Source organism: Dicentrarchus labrax, unplaced genomic scaffold, assembly GCF_905237075.1.
Source record: "Dicentrarchus labrax unplaced genomic scaffold, dlabrax2021, whole genome shotgun sequence".
Classification (NCBI taxonomy): domain Eukaryota; kingdom Metazoa; phylum Chordata; class Actinopteri; family Moronidae; genus Dicentrarchus; species Dicentrarchus labrax.
In genome coordinates, this window is record NW_026136720.1 from 20,591,775 (window position 1) to 20,610,167 (window position 18,393).

The 18,393-nt window shown below is 38.4% G+C and overlaps 2 protein-coding genes across 3 annotated transcripts; one reads left to right on the forward strand and one right to left on the reverse strand.

Annotated features, from left to right (window-relative positions):
* Positions 1–2,991: 2,991 nt before the first annotated feature.
* On the forward strand, positions 2,992–11,079 carry skic8 (SKI8 subunit of superkiller complex). Its single transcript, XM_051383043.1, has 11 exons — positions 2,992–3,107; positions 3,444–3,502; positions 3,607–3,634; positions 4,664–4,769; positions 6,468–6,640; positions 7,804–7,952; positions 8,170–8,263; positions 8,470–8,563; positions 9,722–9,814; positions 9,943–10,021; positions 10,827–11,079. The coding sequence occupies exons 2-11, from the start codon at positions 3,491–3,493 to the stop codon at positions 10,914–10,916; spliced, it is 918 nt and encodes a 305-aa protein (XP_051239003.1). The 5' UTR covers positions 2,992–3,107; positions 3,444–3,490; the 3' UTR covers positions 10,917–11,079.
* A 348-nt stretch (positions 11,080–11,427) lies between these two features.
* slc25a44a (solute carrier family 25 member 44a) lies at positions 11,428–17,266 on the reverse strand. 2 transcript variants are annotated; one of them, XM_051383042.1, is made up of 4 exons: positions 16,947–17,266; positions 14,722–15,429; positions 14,446–14,573; positions 11,428–13,363 (listed from the first exon to the last, which is right to left on the reverse strand). In XM_051383042.1, exons 2-4 carry the CDS (start codon positions 15,353–15,355, stop codon positions 13,277–13,279), a joined length of 849 nt encoding a protein of 282 aa, XP_051239002.1. In that variant the 5' UTR covers positions 15,356–15,429; positions 16,947–17,266; the 3' UTR covers positions 11,428–13,276. The 2 variants fall into 2 exon arrangements, with proteins under 2 accessions (XP_051239002.1, XP_051239001.1); XM_051383041.1 differs by having other exon boundaries at positions 11,428–13,346; positions 16,947–17,260.
* Between the last annotated feature and the right edge of the window lie 1,127 nt (positions 17,267–18,393).

Here is an 18,393-nt window from a genome sequence, read left to right on the forward strand (position 1 = left end):
TTACAGGTTTGTCTGCTGATTGCTGATAACTGTCAAATAAACATACTATACTGATGTTATGTTATTTTAATGTATTATATTATGTTAAGAAAGTATTCAGAAGGTGTTCAATTATCAGTGGCTTCTAAAAATTATAGAGCTTAACAATTGAGTATGCACATTTTTACAGCTACGGTAAATGTGCTTGTAAACAGTAAATACAAATTAATATGTGACTTGTTGAAAAGCAGGAAGCTAAATGAAGGCACTAGTTCTGTCACTCTCTTTGAATTCACCTTCACTGTCCTCGATTCATTTCCACGTCCACAGAGGAGCTAGAGAAAAAGGGAATTTTTGGGGAAAGGGAAAATAACTTAAATATGAAGTTGACCGTTATTACACCACTTACACCACATGGTATGCATGCATGCTTGTTTGCCGAAGATACGCACCTAAAACACAACTGGTTAATGGTCAGACATTATATAATGCGCTTATCTAAATTCAAACATGCACTTTACGATTCATTCCTTAAGAAGGTTGAAAAAAGTGTAGTAGTTTTCAAAGGAGGAATTGACTCAAACCCTCTTAGAAAAGAGACACCTCATCTTAAAAGTTACCACTTTTTTATTCTGGATTAGTCATTTTTTCCATTGATACAGTCTGCCAAGACAAAATCCCATAATCAGGCTAGACCGATAATTTAAAAGCCATAAGAGGGAAAATGATGATTACATAAGGAGCTGACACTTTTAAAGACTTCTTACAGTTATATTTCATGTTGGTGCGTCTAAAGAAAATATAGAGTATTAGTATTAGTAAAGTTAGTATTAGTAATATTATTAATATTGTTATCGTTTTGTGCAGGACAGGACAAAGCTTTGATTTTGTCATATCAAAGATAAAGACAGCAGAAGTCCTGCTCTCCTTCCAGCATGCTTCAGCTGATGCCATTACATGAGGTTCATTACCCACCATCATTATTGCCCTAAAAAATACGAATTAATCACTGGCTGAAAATAGCATTTCTATGATCATTACTGCCTGCAGAACCAACAAAAGGAAAAATACACATGCCTGTCGGAGAAACCAAAGTCAAGGCTGCAAGAAAAGATCCAGATTTCAGATTTGGATTTTTTCTCACCCTCACTAACATGTAAAAAAAAGTACAATAACATTACTGAAATAACAGCATTTGGATCAAGCATTTAAAAACTGAGAAAGAAGTTCTACAGGTGGTTCACGTGTTCACAGATAAACAATTAATCTGGCCGTGAAACAGTCATTTGGAACTGTTACTATAAATGGAGAACAAAACAGCAGCGACTTTAAAGGTCCAGTGTGAAACATTTAGGAGGATCTATTGGCAGAAATTGAAAATAATATTCATAGATGTGTTCTTCTTTAGTGTATAATCACCTGAATATAGGAATCATTATCGTTATCTTAGAATGAGCCTTTTTTATCTACAGATGCTGTGGGTTGCCTAGTGTCCACCATGTTGAACCACCATGTTTCTATAGCCCAGAAGCAACGAACCATACACTGGCTCTAAAAAGCATTTTGGGTGCATTTCGAAGCCACCGTTTCTCCTTTGCACTTAAGGGATGCTGAAGATTTTACTATATCCTGACAGTAGAACGTGAAAAAACTAAATCAGATTCTCTTGCTGCTCCTAGTACTCCTGATGGCATTTGTAAGAATGGAAACATCAGGTCAGAGCCAGGAAAGATAGTTGAGTGTTGAATCTCATTCACAGGGATGCAAAGCGTCACTATTTGATGGTTTGGGAATTAGACATAATAATAACTACATTGTTGTGTGTTTTAGTGAAGTTTTAACAGTTAATTAATTATATCTTAAACATTGAAAATAATTATTTGCATCATAATTGGAAAGAATAATGATCTTAATGGTCTTAAATACCAATGATTTACAAGTTTACATTAAGAGACTGGGCTTACAAGTGTTATTACACTTAGGATCATATAATCCTATGATTTTATCATTTTGGGGCTCTCTCTCTCTCTCTCTCTCTCTCTCTCTCTCTCTCTCTCTCTCTCTCTCTCTCTCTCTCTCTCTCTCTCTCTCTCTCTCCTCTCCCTCTCCCTCTCCTGTATTTGCTTTCCTCAACTTGGAAATATTCTCTTGAAACTTTATCTTGACTGTTTTTTGAGGCTGCAGAGCTCAGAGTACTGCGGCAGCATCTGTCAAAATATAAGAATATTATTCTGCTCACTCTTCAGGCTCAGCTTTGCCTTTCTCTCTGCACCATAGAGGTTTTACTTGAAGCCATTATTACTGTAGTAAAGACAGGCAGCACATAAAGTCCCACCAACAGTCAAATAATGATCATGTTTTGGTTTTCTGGGCACCTTTAATGATGCACTACTTAAATTGGTGTATCTCAAATTTACACACAACCTGTAAGTGTGTGAAGAAAATTTGTGATCATATTAATTTAGTTAAACTGAATTTCTACTGGGCTATCATTAAAACACTTAATCAAACAATTGGGAATATTACAGGATAATTACAGTTCCGTGTTCTCCATCTTACCGTAGTCCTTGAAAATGTATTAATTTATTTAATAATAAATGATTAAACTTAATTTTTCCTATTTCATTTACAAATATATGTTTGTAACATTTACTCGTTGACTGGATTCTTCACTTTCATCAAGTGTTGTTGCCATGCCCATCTTGATTCTCCCTCACACCCATCAAACTGACTTATTCTATATATTATTATTATTATTATTATTATTATTATTATTATTATTATTATTATTTTATTATTATATTCTATATATATTACCAGAATAATTATTAACAGCTTTAATTAATTATACGTATATTAAATTAATGCGTTACCAAGGCTTTAAACAAATTAAATAAACAGTTTCAAATAGAGTATCTTGTTCACCTCTAGGAGCTCGGCCCAGTCGCTTTAGAGACGCATTTCCTCCACGGTTCCGCTGGTGGCGGTAGTGAGTCTCGCCAACTGTTTTGTAACAAAAGAAGAAGAAGACCGAAACCGGAAGTTACGACAAATGTTGTCATGGCGTCTCACATGTAAAACACCGAGCGTCAGACATTGAATAAAACATCTTATTTGGACATTTAAAGGTACGTGGGTGTACATTAAATGATATAATGAATTAATAAGCTGTCAATAGAGGAAGTGCGTTAAACTGGATGATCACCTGATCATCTGGAAACTGCACTTTGTTTCCAACCTGATGCAGCTAACCTGCTACGATCACCGCAGCAGCCTGTTCATCTGTACAACCACACAGATATGGCGTTGTTAATGTTGAACATAGCCTGTGGTTTATACGTCTGTTCTCCCATTGACTGTGGTGGGTCTACGCTCTTGTTTACACGCTGTGTGGATGTTTGTAGCCCCACTAGTCAGAGACAGCAGACTGTTTACTGTTTACACACATTCATGTTGTTTTTCAGGCTGAAATAATCTGAACTGGATCTCTGACTCCCAGAACGAAAAAACAATGAGCACACAAGTAAGCGTCACATTTAAATAGCCTCATATTTACGCTCAATATTTACCTCATTTTGTTTGTTTTGTTGGTGAAAGATGAACTGTAAGTTTGTGCTTTGATTTCAGTACAGCATCCTTTTCAAGCAAGAACACGGTGAGTACCATTATGGGTAAACAGAGCTCACTATGACACTAGAAATCACACTGAAACTGACTTGAAGTGACAGTTATTTTAGTCTGCAATCAACAACAGAGACAATAAACAATATATAAAAAATAAAGGCAATCATTTGGGCAATACCACAGTCGGAAAAAAACCACGATCATGACAGAAACAAAGATTCAAGCAGGCTGAAACAGGTGTAGGATGAAGCTACAGATTATTATGCCAACCTTTTTCTAAAGCTTCCATCAACTGAAGAAAGAAAGATAAAAACATGTGTTATGTTGTACCCTGTCGTACTATGACACAGCTTTCTGATCAGCTCTAAGCTCTTTTCTTGTCTTTTTGTGGTTGGTTGTTCTCACTTAACTTAAGATGAGTAATTAGACTTAGACTTCACTTTATTGATCCCTTTGGGTTGACTCCCTCAAAGAAATTGAATTTCCAGCAGCTTACAAAACACTTGTATAGAAAATAAAAGAGGTATGAAAAAATACAGTATATGATAAACAACAAACTCTTAGCTAAATATAGAAAGTAGAGATAAGAGTAAAAGTAAAATAAAATAAATGTAGAGAACTGTATAGAGGATAATTGCCACTACGATCATCATTGCAAGAAGGATAAAGTATATGGGAAGTGATAATATATTTGAACTGTTTTACTGTTTACAAATCCCATAGAGGACTACTTTCTACCATCAGTTATTGTCTATACAGCCAGCTCCTGATTCACTTATTCCTCTTTGCCATAGAGCTCCATTATTATTTAAGCTATTCCAATGATCTCTTTTAAAGATATACATGTTCAGTAGAAACAAATGGGCCTGGAGCTCAGAACCACAGACAGAGGAGGGAAGTCAGAGATTATTCAGAGTCATATTGACAAATTATTGGTTTTTGTGTTGTCAAGAACAAAAATATAGAGTAATGCCAGACTTATCTTTTAAAATAGAATCAGCCATCAGCCTGGCTTATTTATACTGACACAGAGTTTTAACCTGTGCTTGTTTCCTCTCAGCACACGATGACGCTATCTGGACAGCAGCGTGGGGTAAAAGTGAGGCGGATGGGACGGAAACTATTGTCACTGGCTCTCTAGATGATATGGTGAAAGTCTGGAAATGGTGAGTGTGTTTTTTTATTGACATTTGTCAATTGTCTTGTTGATGTTTTCTTGCCCAATATTGTATTTATTTTTTCTTCTTTACTAATTATCATTAGTTGTTTTTTTTACCTATTTATTTATTATCTTTAAAAATATCTTTTTAATATAAAACAAAAATCATCAGTATGATTGATTATGTACACAAATAGACAAATATAATAAATTCATATTTTAAACCAAAAGGGGTTCGAGACATCTCTATTTTTAAAGACTATAAAAAAAATAATAAAGTAAGTAAAGTAAAACACTGTCATTGATCATATGCACAGTCATTCTCAGGGACTTCAGAGATGTAGCCTTTAGTCTGAGGTTCACTTCAAAAAAGGCTCTTTGTAAGAATTAAAGTGACACGTCTGTGTTCACTCCACATCTGGAAATCCTGTTAACTGAGTTTGACCGTTGGCAGCGAGGGTATTGATTATATCTACTGAGGGTGTTGCTACTGAGGGTATTGATTATGACCACTGATAGAGACCACAGGAGCACAGTTAACTACCCTCCTGTCTTCGTGTCCTCTTTAGCGGTGCCTGCATTGTTATGGCTATAGGGGATAGATAGATGTCTGGCTCTATTGAGGTCCTAAATACACCAGGAAGTCTTTAACAAAGCAAAGGGGCATACAGTAAATACACTTTAACTATAAATCAAGCACATCTGTAGCAATCTGTAAAATCTTACAATTAATTTCAGTTCCTCACAAGTAGATAACGGCTAAAATCTGCCACAGTGATGTCATTTTTGTGTTGGTTTTATTTCCCATAACATTTGATTAGACTTGTTGAGAAAACACACTTTTGTGACACACACAATTTGTTTAAGTAGAACAATTTAAGAATGTACATAGATTATTGATCTAAATATTGACCAAACTTACAGCAAGTATATATCCTAATAGTAATCGCAGTCTTTTCCCAAAATAAACACATTTTTAGTGATCTATATTTACATTATTTTCTGAGGTGATACAAATATCCAGAACCTCTTGTGATAATATAATAATATAATTTATACTGGTATTTTTTTTTTCTCTATCCACTTTGCTGCTGTAATATTGGAATTTCCCCATTGTGGGACAAATAAAGGAATCTATCTATCTATCTATCTATCTATGGATCAGAGATCTTATAAAAATTCTATAAAATAAATGTATGCAACGAGAGATTTTATTTTAGTGTATTTCTTTAATTTAGGCATTGGTACCCCTCTCTTTTCTAACCCCATTTCTATACTTTTATAAATCCTTTGTCATATTTACCACTGAACTTATGTTTTAATATGTAATATTGTAAATCTGTAATGGGAGGAGAGTTTGTTAAAATATATCAAACTGTACTTTATTTTATTTTTTTTGCTTTATTTTTTATAACCTAAAAAGCTAATAAAAATACTTTTAACAAAAAAAGACTTGTTGAGAAGACGATTTCACAGCAAGGTCCATTTAGTAGCATTTTGGAGCCTTTGATCACTCACTCGATATCCATTGACTGATATATTGTTATCAGCAGATGGAGTGGTCGCGGAATTGAGTCTTCAGTTTCAGTTTTACTCCGAGCCGTAACTTTTAAGATCTTCTCGTGGATGTTGGCTTAAAAGCTGAGTTAATTTGACTCGGCGTGATGGAATAATCCGTGTGTCGCACTGTTCCTGGTTCCTGCAGGTCAGATGAGAAGCTGGAGCTGCAGTGGACTCTGGAGGGACACCAGCTGGGGGTGGTGTCAGTGGACATCAGTCACAACGGAGCAATCGCTGCCTCCAGCTCCCTCGACGCTCACATCCGTCTCTGGGACCTGGAGTCAGGAAAACAGATCAAGTCCATGGACGCCGGACCAGGTAAGGTCGGGCCTCAGAGGATCATTGACGTTTTTTATTGATTCATTTGTATTACTTCTCACCTTTAAATTACATCTGTTAACTTTATCAAATTAATGATTGATTAATTAAACTAATGACTGACTTTAACATTCCCACTTATGTTTTTTTATTTGTTTTATTTTTATTTATGATAAAACTCGATTAGTTGGTCGAGTTATCATCGGAAACTTCTTTGATTATTGATTAATTGTTAAACATTTGACGGTTTTAGACTCATTTGTGAGATTTTACTGTTTGTCTAATGTGATAGTAAACGGAATATCTTTAGGTTTTGGACTGTCGGTCAGACCAAACAAATTATTTGACAACAGCACTTTGATCCCTGGGAAATTGTGTCAGTTTTCATTATTTCCTGACATTTTCTGGAATGTTGTTGATTAATTGACGATAAAATTATTGTCAGAATAACTGATTTAGAAAACAATCCATTCTTGTAGCCCTGTTGTACAGTTTTAGATGTTGTTAACAGATATTATTGATTATTTATGAGACTTTCCAGTAGCCATTTTTTTGCAGGCATAGACAATTCCCTTTGTAGAGAATCCCTGATGCCTGTAAGCAGACTCGTGTCGAAGAAGTTGGCTCCTAAACTTCTGATAAAAAGATAGTTGGTTTGACCTTGTTACCGCTGTGTTGTGAGTGTTTCTTCACTGCTTTTTTACTGTCTAGCACTTATTACCGTGGAATAAGGTCACCATAAAGGAAATTGGCTCCCAGTTCAGTATTAAAACGAACCTGCAGGGTTGACAGCTTGTCTGTTCTGCTTTGTAGCGCAACAAGCTCCTTTTATTTTTTTCACTCTCACCTTTCAGGAACCCCATACCCTGAAATGTCTGTGTTGTTGTTGTGTATCTTGAACCGAGCTGTACTTCATCTAAATGCCATGTCACCTTCAATTAGTGACACTTCATTTCACTCAGTGGTTGGTCTCGGTCAGTGGATTAAAGACCTTTTTTCCCCTCTTTGGATATACTGTATATTTGGATTCAGCCGAGAAAGATTTGAAATAAATTGAATCTACGGTGGCATTAATTATGTTGTGTTTGCTGTAGATGGCACTGTTAGAGGAATCAGTTTGATATATTCAACCCATCCCTCTGTCCCTTTGCTTTCCTGTCTAGTTGACGCATGGTCAGTTGCCTTCTCACCAGACTCCAAGTACATCGCCACAGGAAGCCATCTTGGCAAGGTCAACATCTTTGGTGTGGAAAGCGGCAAGAAGGAATATTCTCTGGACACCAGAGGAAAATTCATCCTGAGTATAGCTTACGTAAGAAACCATAAATTGTCCTCCTGGTCGGTGGCTGAGACCTCACCCTCATGGTTTTACAATAACTCCTCTTGATTTGTGTTTTTTGTTCTAACTCTTAACCCTTTCTCTCCGGGCCCCAAAGGTTGTTTTTAAAGGCTTTTTAGAACATTCATCCAGTGTCATGTCTTTGGGCATTACCTTTATAATGCATAACCTTTTATTTTTGCCCCCTTAGAGCCCTGATGGAAAGTATTTGGCCAGTGGAGCCATCGATGGAATCATTAACATCTTTGACATCGCCACTGGAAAACTGCTCCACACACTGGAAGGTGGGTTCAAATGTTAGGAACTGGTGCCGCAACTAGTATTTGTTTTCATTTCCAATTATCCTGTAAATTATATAATTTTTTTATGGAGTAAGCATTTTGTTTATTAGTCAGAAAATAGTTAAAAATGACCACCATACTTTCTCAGAGGCAGAGAGCAGTGAGGTCCATGAGGAAGCTTACTGAGTGACTGTTTCCTCTCTCCTCAGGTCACGCTATGCCCATCAGATCCCTCACTTTCTCCCCCGACTCCCAGCTCCTGGTCACAGCCTCCGACGACGGCTACATCAAAATCTATGACGTGTGAGTTCAGCTGGCAGCTATTGGTGGATACTCCTGCCAGTCAGTTTTGGCTCTTTTGATACAAAAAAAACTAAACAAAACAAAATTTTTGTGCCGCAGATGCTCAGCATATATAGTAAATATATTTCAGTGCCGTATGCTGAAAAACAGCTCCACACCATGATGTTCCCACCTGCAAACTTCCCTGTTGGTATGGTGTTTTTGGGGTGATGTGCAGTGCCATTTGACCTCCAAACATGCTGTGTATTATGGCATCCAAAGAGTTGAATTTTGGTCTTATCTGACCAGACCATAATCTCCCAGTATTTCACAGGCTTGTCTAAATGTTGTGCAACAAACTTTAAACGCGCTTCAACATGCTTTTTCTTCAGCAATGGAGTCTTGGGCGGTGAGCGTGCATACAGACCATGGCGGTTGAGTGCATTACTGATTGTTTTCTTTGAAACAGTTGTACCTGCTAATTCCAGGTCTTTCTGAAGCTCTCCACAAGTGGTCCTTGGCTCTTGGACAACTCTTCTGATCATTCTTTTCACTCCTCTGTCAGAAATCTTGCGAAGAGCACCTAGTCGTGGCCGGTTCATTGTGAAATGATGTTCTTTCCGCTTCCGGATTATGGTCCCAACAGTGCTCACTGGAACATTCAAAAGTTTAGAAATCCTTCTGTAACTAATGCCATCAGTATGTTTTGCAACAATAAGGTTGCGAAGGTCTTGAGAGAGCTCTTTGGCTTTACCCATCATGAGATGTTTCTTGTGTGACACCTTGGTGATGATGAGACACCTTTTTATAGGCCATCAGTTGGGACTGAAGCAGCTGATATTAATTTGCACTGACAAGTGGCAGGATTGCTTTCTAATTACTGATAGATTTCAGCTGGTGTCTTGGCTTTCCATGCCTTTTTGCATCTCCCTTTCGTCATGTGTTCCAATACTTTTTCCCTGTGTCATTTCACATTATTACACATAACTTAATTTATGGACATCTACTGTTTCGTTTATTTGCATGTGTGGATTGCATGGGTTGTTACAGACATCTGTTGAAAATTTCATGTCAATAGCACCATTTAGAAATATATTTTCAATTCACAAGCACAGATATAAACTACAGAAGGGGAAAAGAAAGGAGCATTGGTTTGCTCTAATAAAGTTTGTCTTACAGGCAACATGCCAACCTGGCTGGCACGCTGAGTGGACATGGATCCTGGGTTCTCAACGTGGCCTTCTCCCCAGATAACACGCACTTTGTCTCGAGGTAAAATGCAACACCTCAGCTTTAAAACACCTTCAGGCTGAATAGTTTTCTGTCCAGACAGCACAAAGTTTGATTCTAAGATGAGCTGTAAAACATGTCAAATGTTCTCTCTCCTCTGCCGCTCTCAGCTCGTCTGACAAGAGCGTAAAGGTTTGGGACGCCAGCTCCAGAGCGTGTATCAACACTTTCTTCGACCACCAAGACCAGGTGACAAAGATAACGCCGCATCTCTTGACTGAGTGTGTTATAATCAAATGAAAAGTGAGAAAATCCATCTGCTGTAGGTGCTGATGTGTTGATGGTAAATCAATATGGCCAATGTCACATAGTGGCATCTCACATGACCCTCATCTGATGCTTCAGCTCAGGCAAAACCAATAATCCCAGCTGTCATTAGATCCCCGGTTGCAGACGCCTGTGGGGAAGTTGATCTCTTCTCCAGAAAATTGAAATAGCACAGCTCCTCAGAGAGGAGATCAGAGGCTGCAGACTCTGCCATATTGTTTCGTTTGTGTCATCGTGAAATAACCGCAAAACCACAAACTCTACAGGGACAGCGTGAAGCCAAGGAAGGATTCAGCTTTTCTTTGTTCTTTTATTTAGAGCATTTTTCTATGTCTGCTTAGGTCATAGGTGTCTGTGCTGCTTGGTTTTTGATCAAATTAAAAGCAAATTGTATTTGATTGTTAATGCAGCTATAACAGAACAAACTGTAATTCTGTGAGTGTATAAAAACATAATTCAAAAAATGTCTCTTTTAAAAGGGTTAGTTTTTTTTTCCAAGCAAAGACAATTTCTTATACATTTCAACGTCCCGCCATTATTGTTCTTACTATCTGGGACATTATGTTGTTGATTCAACCGTTAATTCTGTAGCAGTTCTTGATTAAAAAAGAAAGTGTTCAGATGTGAGATGACTCCTGCCTGTGTAAGTGATTGTACTTGTCGGTGTAATTTTTTTTATATGTAACTCAAGTCTCATTCACATCCTTCCTGTCCCTGTTGTCTTCAGGTGTGGAGTGTAAAGTACAACAGCACCGGCTCAAAGATCATCTCGGCTGGAGACGACCGCGCCATCCACATCTACGACTGCCCCATGTGATGGACGTCGTCCAGTACAGGCTACATGAGGAGGGGACCTGCAGAGCTGTTAACTCAGATTATTGAAGTTGGTGAAATTGGGAGGGAGGAGACAAGATGTAAATGTAAAACTTTTTTTTTTTTGCACTGGCCCACTATGGTCAAATAAAATAGTTTCTTTTGTACATTTGTTTCTGCTGTATTTGTTGAGTTTATGGGCTGAGCCCCTGACAAGCAGTTATTTATCTTTTTCATGTCTGTGATCTGATTTGGTCTATCTAGAATAATCTGGGTGTTTTAGAAATCAATAATTGCAACAGTTACGTTTTAACCCTAATGCCATGTATGTAGTGTTTGTAGGCATGACAGAAAACCATCCAGCCAGGGAGGTTCCAGCAGCAGGTCAGGAGATGAAATATGATCGTGCTCCCTCCAGTGGTCAAGCAGGAGCACTGCAGCCTCACACTGATGTTGCTGTAGAGCTTTTTAGAAAGATATCTTTATAATGAACATTTGATAAAACTACTGACTGCTGCAGTGATTCAGAAGTCTTTATTACGTTTCATCAAAGATCCACACGTTTTGCATGTTTAAAACATCAAACTGTACCATTAACAATTCTTTGATATTACACACACAGAGCAGGTAGTTGGTAAATACAGGTGTAGCACTTCCTCCATAAAAAAGGTCCATTAAATTGGCTTTTCGGAAATTAAATCACATTCAGTTCAGAAATTGGAGGAAGTTCTATTGAGTTGTACAGAATAAAAAGAAACATCACTGAGATGTGCTTCGTGGCAGTAATACTCATTTCCAAACATGGCTGCATCTTTTCCAACTGCATTTCATGCCCAACATTACATTAGTCCCGTTGATGTACCTCACACTCATTAGGTGAAACCTGAAGGCAACTCTGAAGTTTAATTGTGTCTGCTGGTGTTGATGTATGTTAGCAGAATAGCCCAGTGGTTTAAGTTTCTGCCCTGTAACCAAATGATGGCAGATTTAATCCCTGGTCATCCCTAACATTATAAACGATATACAGAACACAACAGTAGTAGTGGCCCATGAGGAACATAAATGAGCTCTAATGCTTGTAACATTGAAGTTCACACCTCCTCGGCTACATCTCATCTTTTCTCATTGTTTCTGTCGAGCTCCACGTTGTTGTGTACAGTCCATTTACGCAGACAGGAACGGAAAGAAGCAAAAACACCTGCCTGATTGGCCCGCTCAACTTATCTATACATAGAATTCATCGTTATACCTGCCACAGTGACTTCACAAAATAAATCATGGGACACAGCTAAATACAGTACAGAAAGCCTTTAAGGTCGAACTACACTAACGTGGGCCAGGTTTCACAGAGACCTCTTGAGATGAACTGAATATTTGTTGTCCTGTAAGTAAACAGAACATCAAACACGTTATAAATATACTTTTGGAAGTCTTAATTATCACACTGAACTGATTTCTTCTGTACAATTTAACAACATTGCTATTGTAGTGGGATATTCTTTTACCTTTACACTATTATTAACATCTTGTACTCATTTAGGGCATAGACTGAAGGTGAGATTCTTAGCAGGTGTTTCACACCTCTGCACAAGATTTTCTTTTCACTGGAATGCACACAGATAACAAGCTTTTCTGCTCTTGACGTGCTCAATAGGACAAACAAGGCATTCGGTTTGGCACACTGAAAACCCCTTACAATGGCCTTGTCACAAATTCTCTTTAAAATACATAATGTGATTTACTGCAGAGTAGCTGTTTTAAAAAAAACTGAACCCAGCAAAAGTGTTCACACGTTTGCATCTGTACAGTTAAAGTATGACACGGTAAAAAAACCCAAAACTGAACAACTACACGTCCAGGTATAAAAAAATACACTGGTACAGGGGTCCAAGGGTCTTGAGTTATCTACAATCCTTTTAAGGGGAGACTTTTCTGTATCTGAAGATTTTTCAATTTGGTTTTGGCACTTATAGCTTCATATTTCACAGTAACAGTTTAGCAGAAAGAAAAAGAGGCCAGTAGAAATGGGTCTGCACAGAAAGAAAGCAAGGTGATAACACCAGCAACTCCCAAATGTATCTAAAGACAAACACTGCCGCTGCATCATACCTACATTGAAACAGCACTGATCTAAAAGGCCTGTGGTAGCAGCTACACAGCTGAGCGGTTACCCCAGAGACTGGACACAGATCTGTGTTGAGGTGAAGCCTGGCACAAGGCTGTCCTGGTTTCCTCTGGCCTCTCACCAGTGTCTGGTCTCGATCAAATCAGCTCGCAGGCTCAGTCTCTTCAGAGTCTCATATCCCACTACAATGAGCACCGACGTAGGCATGGAGGAAATGATGCGAGCCGACAGCCCCTTGGTCATCCCCCAGACGCCCTCTTCTGCCAGCAGCTGCTTGAACGTCTCGATAACAGACGATCGTCCCTCCACCTTTGACAGACAGGAGACTGTTAAATCGTCTTGTTATTGTAAGTTCACTGTTGACCTTGGTTAAAAAAGATAGATCATGTGATGATCAAAAGCTCCAGAACAGCTACTAAATGGACCTTATAGTAAGACTGTATTGTCAAGTGCTGTTTCCAAGGTCAAGAATTAACTTTACATTTTAAAAAGGTGTAGTAGGTGTTTAAAAAGTTTGTCTCCTGAGTTCAGAGGCAGGATCCAATTTAAGCAAAGTTCTGCTATTTTTGTTCCAAATGTATGAGCACTAAATGAAATGAAGTGATGTGTCAAGAAAGTAAAACCAATAACACCAGTAGAATCTACAAAAACATCACGTGTCTCACACACACACACAAACACACACACACAGCTTGCTGTTGCACTGCAACTTAAAAGCACGTTGAGAAAGAATTGTGCAACGTTAGAAACTAGAGAGAAAGGGAACTTCTTCCAGCTGTATTTAGTGTCAACTGATCACTGCACCGAGGGCCCGATTCTGTGGAAAACTGGAAGCAGGGTACTGAAATTCCAGTAAGAGGTGAGGGTGGCTGTGGCTCAGGCGGTAGAGCGGGTCAGCTAGTACTCAGAGGGTCGCTAGTTCGATTTCCATTACCCAAATCGTAGCTTTAGATGGGTCCTGATGAGCAGTTGGTACCTTGTAAGGCAGCCTTTGCCGTCAGTATTTGAATGGGTGAACGAGACAAGTGTTGTAAAGCACTTTGAGTTTTTAGTAGACCAGAATAAAAACAAACCATTTATTTAATGGTTGTGCAGATTTATGGACTAATATACTGATGTTCTCTACACCAGCTGATTGTGGGCTCGTAACATATGACTGCTCACCCTAGATTAAAACAAACTTTGTGTTGGTTCATTCGTTCTCTTTGTATCAAACATTTATGTGAGCAAGTCAAACATTTGACAGTTTTTAAATGTACCAAAAAGTCAAAGTCCATCCTCCAAAGAATAAAATGTTCCTGGTAAGTACACGTTGAACCACTGGCTCACATTCTCAAATATTCTCAGTGCCTTAACTGTGAATATAATAAAATGTATGTGGTGCACAAAGGTGGCTTTCAGCGTTTACCTGTACTCTTGCTCGAACAACATCCATGGGGTTGGTGATGGTGGAGGCGGTTGCTGCTGCCATTGGTCCTGCCAAAGCCTGCAGAATCAGATGGGGGCACCCGCTTGGCGCCATCAAGGACAGTTGCTCTGTGAACGCAAAGGATATAAAAAACAGCGTAAGGCCAATATATTTCACTTAAGAGCACTGCCGATTAAAGTGCTGAACAAAATTTCAGTCAGTCTCACATGCATGTACCAGCTACTATAAACCAGAGCTAACAGGGTTTTAACTTACCTGCATAAAAATGATAAAAAGGCCACCAGAGTGCACTGTTTGGGATGTACGTGAGTAGCGATGCCACGTAGCCCCTGTAAAATCCTCTGAAGCCATCGGCTGCAAATATCTGCACCGTAATGTCACGGGTTTGCCCGAAAGTCAGTCTGCGTTTGCTTGCTGCGAGCATCATTTTGGGTTTGGGCTTGAAGCGAGTCAGGTGTTCCCCCTGTCCTTGCATCATCAGTTGCTGAGACACCACGTCTATGGGCACAGTGATGGTCTGGGCCACCAGGGACGCTGCCCCTCCTGCCACCACTGACTTCACCGTGTTACTGGGCGAGTACTGGGACACATACTTGCGCACCAGTTCATAGGTGGTGATATAAGCCTGTCCTGACACCAGGGTGAACGTACTGACCATAAAACCACGGTACAAGCCTTGCACACCCTCTAACCTCAGGATCTTGCAGAAAGCATCAAAGGTTCCAGAGTAGAGGGCCTTCCCCTTCTGCACCTGGAGCCGAGTGCGGATGAGGCTGGCTGGGTAGACGGTGGCCCTGGTGGTCAAGGTCATAAACACACCCAGGGAGTAGAACTTCCTCTTGTCCAGGTCTTCCCATTCGATAATCTGGATGGCACCTTTCTGCTGCATGGTGCCGGCTAGGGCAGTGCTGCCCCCCTAAAGCCACGTATCTGCAGTCATCAGTCCTCCTACCGCCATCACACCTGCAACCAAGAACATTCAGCCTTAGTAACGCTCTTTGAGCGGATGTAGGAACCTGCTGGTTTCTCCCAAATATTAATTTATTCATTCAGAATTTGGACCGTCTGATCCCAGAGCCGAATACAGGGCATGTATATGTATGTATTAGTGTATCAACACAAGCCCCTTACACAATAAATGGCTTGAATAGGACCTCAACTAATGACTATTTTAGTTATTTATTAATCCACCAACTATTTTCTTACTTAATTGATTATTTGTTTGTTCTAAACAATCTCATAATATAGTGAAAAATACAAAACAAAAGTAGACATCTGAAAATTGCTTGTTTTGTTCGTGTACCAGTACAAAACCCAACAACAAGCTGGAACAAGTAAATTCTGGACAAATTTACTTTACAAAGAAAAATGAATTGATCAATTATCAAACTTGTTGACAATTACTTTTCTGTTACTCTGTTTATCAACAAATAATTTCAGCCCTGTGGTGAATCAAACAAGTCACCTGACAATGCCCAGAGATGATTTTTGTCACCATACTGTTGTTGTTACATTATTCAACGACGTTTCTTTTTTATTGTTAAATCCTCAATAAGTTTTAAAACAAAACAAAAAAAAAAAAAACAATCAAAATAATGGTTCATTCACAGACTCACAACAACATTTAAGGGGAAAGACTGATGGACCTGACAGACCTGTGACAGCTTTCTGAGTTATCAGAAACACACACCAGACATCCACAGAGAGGAGAGCAGAGGCGACATGTGAGAATACATATCGATTACATTACAATACGTCCATGAAATACGACAAAACAGGACAGAGAGGGGCAGTTTCTCTGCACAGACCAGCATGCTAATAAAATGCACCCTACAGGACAACTTCTGTACAGCTGGTGTTCAGAGCAGTGCAGGCCAGGAGGAAAAACAGCAACACAATAAACACGATTTGTTCTTATCTTTAACTACACATTAGCAATCAGACACCGTTTCATAACCCTGAGATTTAACATGTTTAACATGGTCTAACATGTTTAATATGATCTAACATGTTTAATATTGTCTATTATTGTCCAATACTGTCTAAAATGTTTAACATGGTCTAATCTAACATGTTATTATGGTCTAATACTGTCAGTGCAGGACAGGAGGATAGACAACAACACAATAAACACGATTTGTTCTTATCTTTAACTACACATTAGCAATCGGACACCGTTTCATAACCCTGAGACTGATCATTGTCTAACATTGTCTAACACTGTCTAACACTGTCTAACATGTTTAATGGTGTCTAATCCTGTCCAAAACGTGTACTATAGTCTAACAGTGTCTAAAACGTTTAATATTATCTAATCAAACATGTTTAATGTGGTCTGATGAAGCAAAGGGGAAGCACGTGCAATGTCACAGAGTGTACTCGCGCCGTGCTAGCTAACAACATGTCGGACACTTTCTCTGCAGTTGAGAGAAACACGAGACAGAAAACACGAGAGAGAAAACACACCGACTTCACGTTACCTGTTAAAGGCTCATGTTCACCTTCCGCCTCCACGGTCACTGCTGCGGAACTGAGCTGCTTCGTTAAACTCACACGGTCTGCTCTCATACAAGGTGGGTCATGTCTTCCGTCCATTACTGCTGAGAACAAACATAGTCAAAGGTTAAAGGTCACGGGCTGTGTTTGACCGCAGCGCGTTGTTATGTATTAAATATAAATATATTTATAGCTAAACAGTTTGGTCTCAGACTCTCTCCCAGTCGACCGACCGCTGTAACTCTTATATTTACTTAACAAGAGGTTTGTTTAGCTAATTTGACAAAGATGATGCATTCATGGCCCGATGCAAACGTAGGAACTGGAAGTACTTCAACAACCAATGAACAAACAAAGCGTCAAATGTCTAAATATAGCCATGGTGCAGACCTGCTGAGATCATTCACTGAAGTAGAATAGTGTTACTTATTGGTAGTTTTTTGAGTCGGCTCACATCATACTCTAAAGACATCTGGGGTGAGCACGCCAGTTCTTTTGTTGAAGTAGGAATACAGCAATATAATAATACTCCATTACAAGTAAAAGTCCTGCATCAGCTAAATGTGAGTAAGTACCAAAGTGCTCATCATCATTATGCAGCAGAATGTCCTTGTTATACAGTATTATTTTGTTATTATTGCTGATGTAATGTCTATAAAACAGAAACCCAGACTAATACATGATAGGATTAAGTAATGGAACATGGTTTTTGCTTCCAATAATATGTGTATGTATTAATATAGAGATGTAATATAACTATAGACTATAGTATAGAATATAAAAATAATAAATATAAAGGAAGTCCATGTAATATTAACATAATACTACTGTACAATGTTCTGTACTTTAAGTTATATTTTATATATTTTAACTTTATTCTATTCTTCTATTTTTGTGTTGCTTAGGGAGTCGGTCAAAGTAAGTTTTTCATTGTACGTATAAACCACTGTGTTTCTTACTGTACATATGACAATAAACCTCTTGAATCTTGAATAATGTAATATAATATGATATGAGGCATCATGATATAGTATGGGAGGTGAAGTGTAGTGATACGACAGTATTTAGTACAATTTAAAAAACATAGTATATTACAAGTATATATATACTTGTTATATACTATGTTTTATATATATATATTTATAGACAACATTATTGTTTTTATATCTGACCAAGATCACTTGAATCTGGCACAAATGATACCTAAGAAGTTGGAGGTGCCTTAAAGTCCACATTAGAGCCATAGAGTGCATCTGCAATGTGACGTGGCTTTTAGTACAGCACTTTAAAGGTTACAAACCAAACTAAACCTGTTCACAAATTAATTCATGTATGTGTTTACAAACGATTGAAGACGTTTTGAATGAAGACCAGGCTAAATGAGCTCATTTACAATGTGGCTTGTTTTGTTGAGACATCATTGAGAAATCA

Coding starts and splice junctions, on each gene's coding strand:
- skic8 (XM_051383043.1), top strand. Junction 6,641..7,803: donor GTCCATGGACGCCGGACCAG/GTAAGGTCGGGC, acceptor TTTCCTGTCTAG/TTGACGCATGGTCAGTTGCC. Junction 9,815..9,942: donor AACACGCACTTTGTCTCGAG/GTAAAATGCAAC, acceptor TGCCGCTCTCAG/CTCGTCTGACAAGAGCGTAA.
- slc25a44a (XM_051383041.1), bottom strand. CDS start 15,355: ATGCAGCAGAAAGGTGCCATCCAGATTATCGAATGGGAAGACCTGGAC. Junction 14,574..14,721: donor TTTTTATCATTTTTATGCAG/GTAAGTTAAAAC, acceptor TTGCGTTCACAG/AGCAACTGTCCTTGATGGCG. Junction 13,347..14,445: donor TTGTTCGAGCAAGAGTACAG/GTAAACGCTGAA, acceptor TGTCTGTCAAAG/GTGGAGGGACGATCGTCTGT.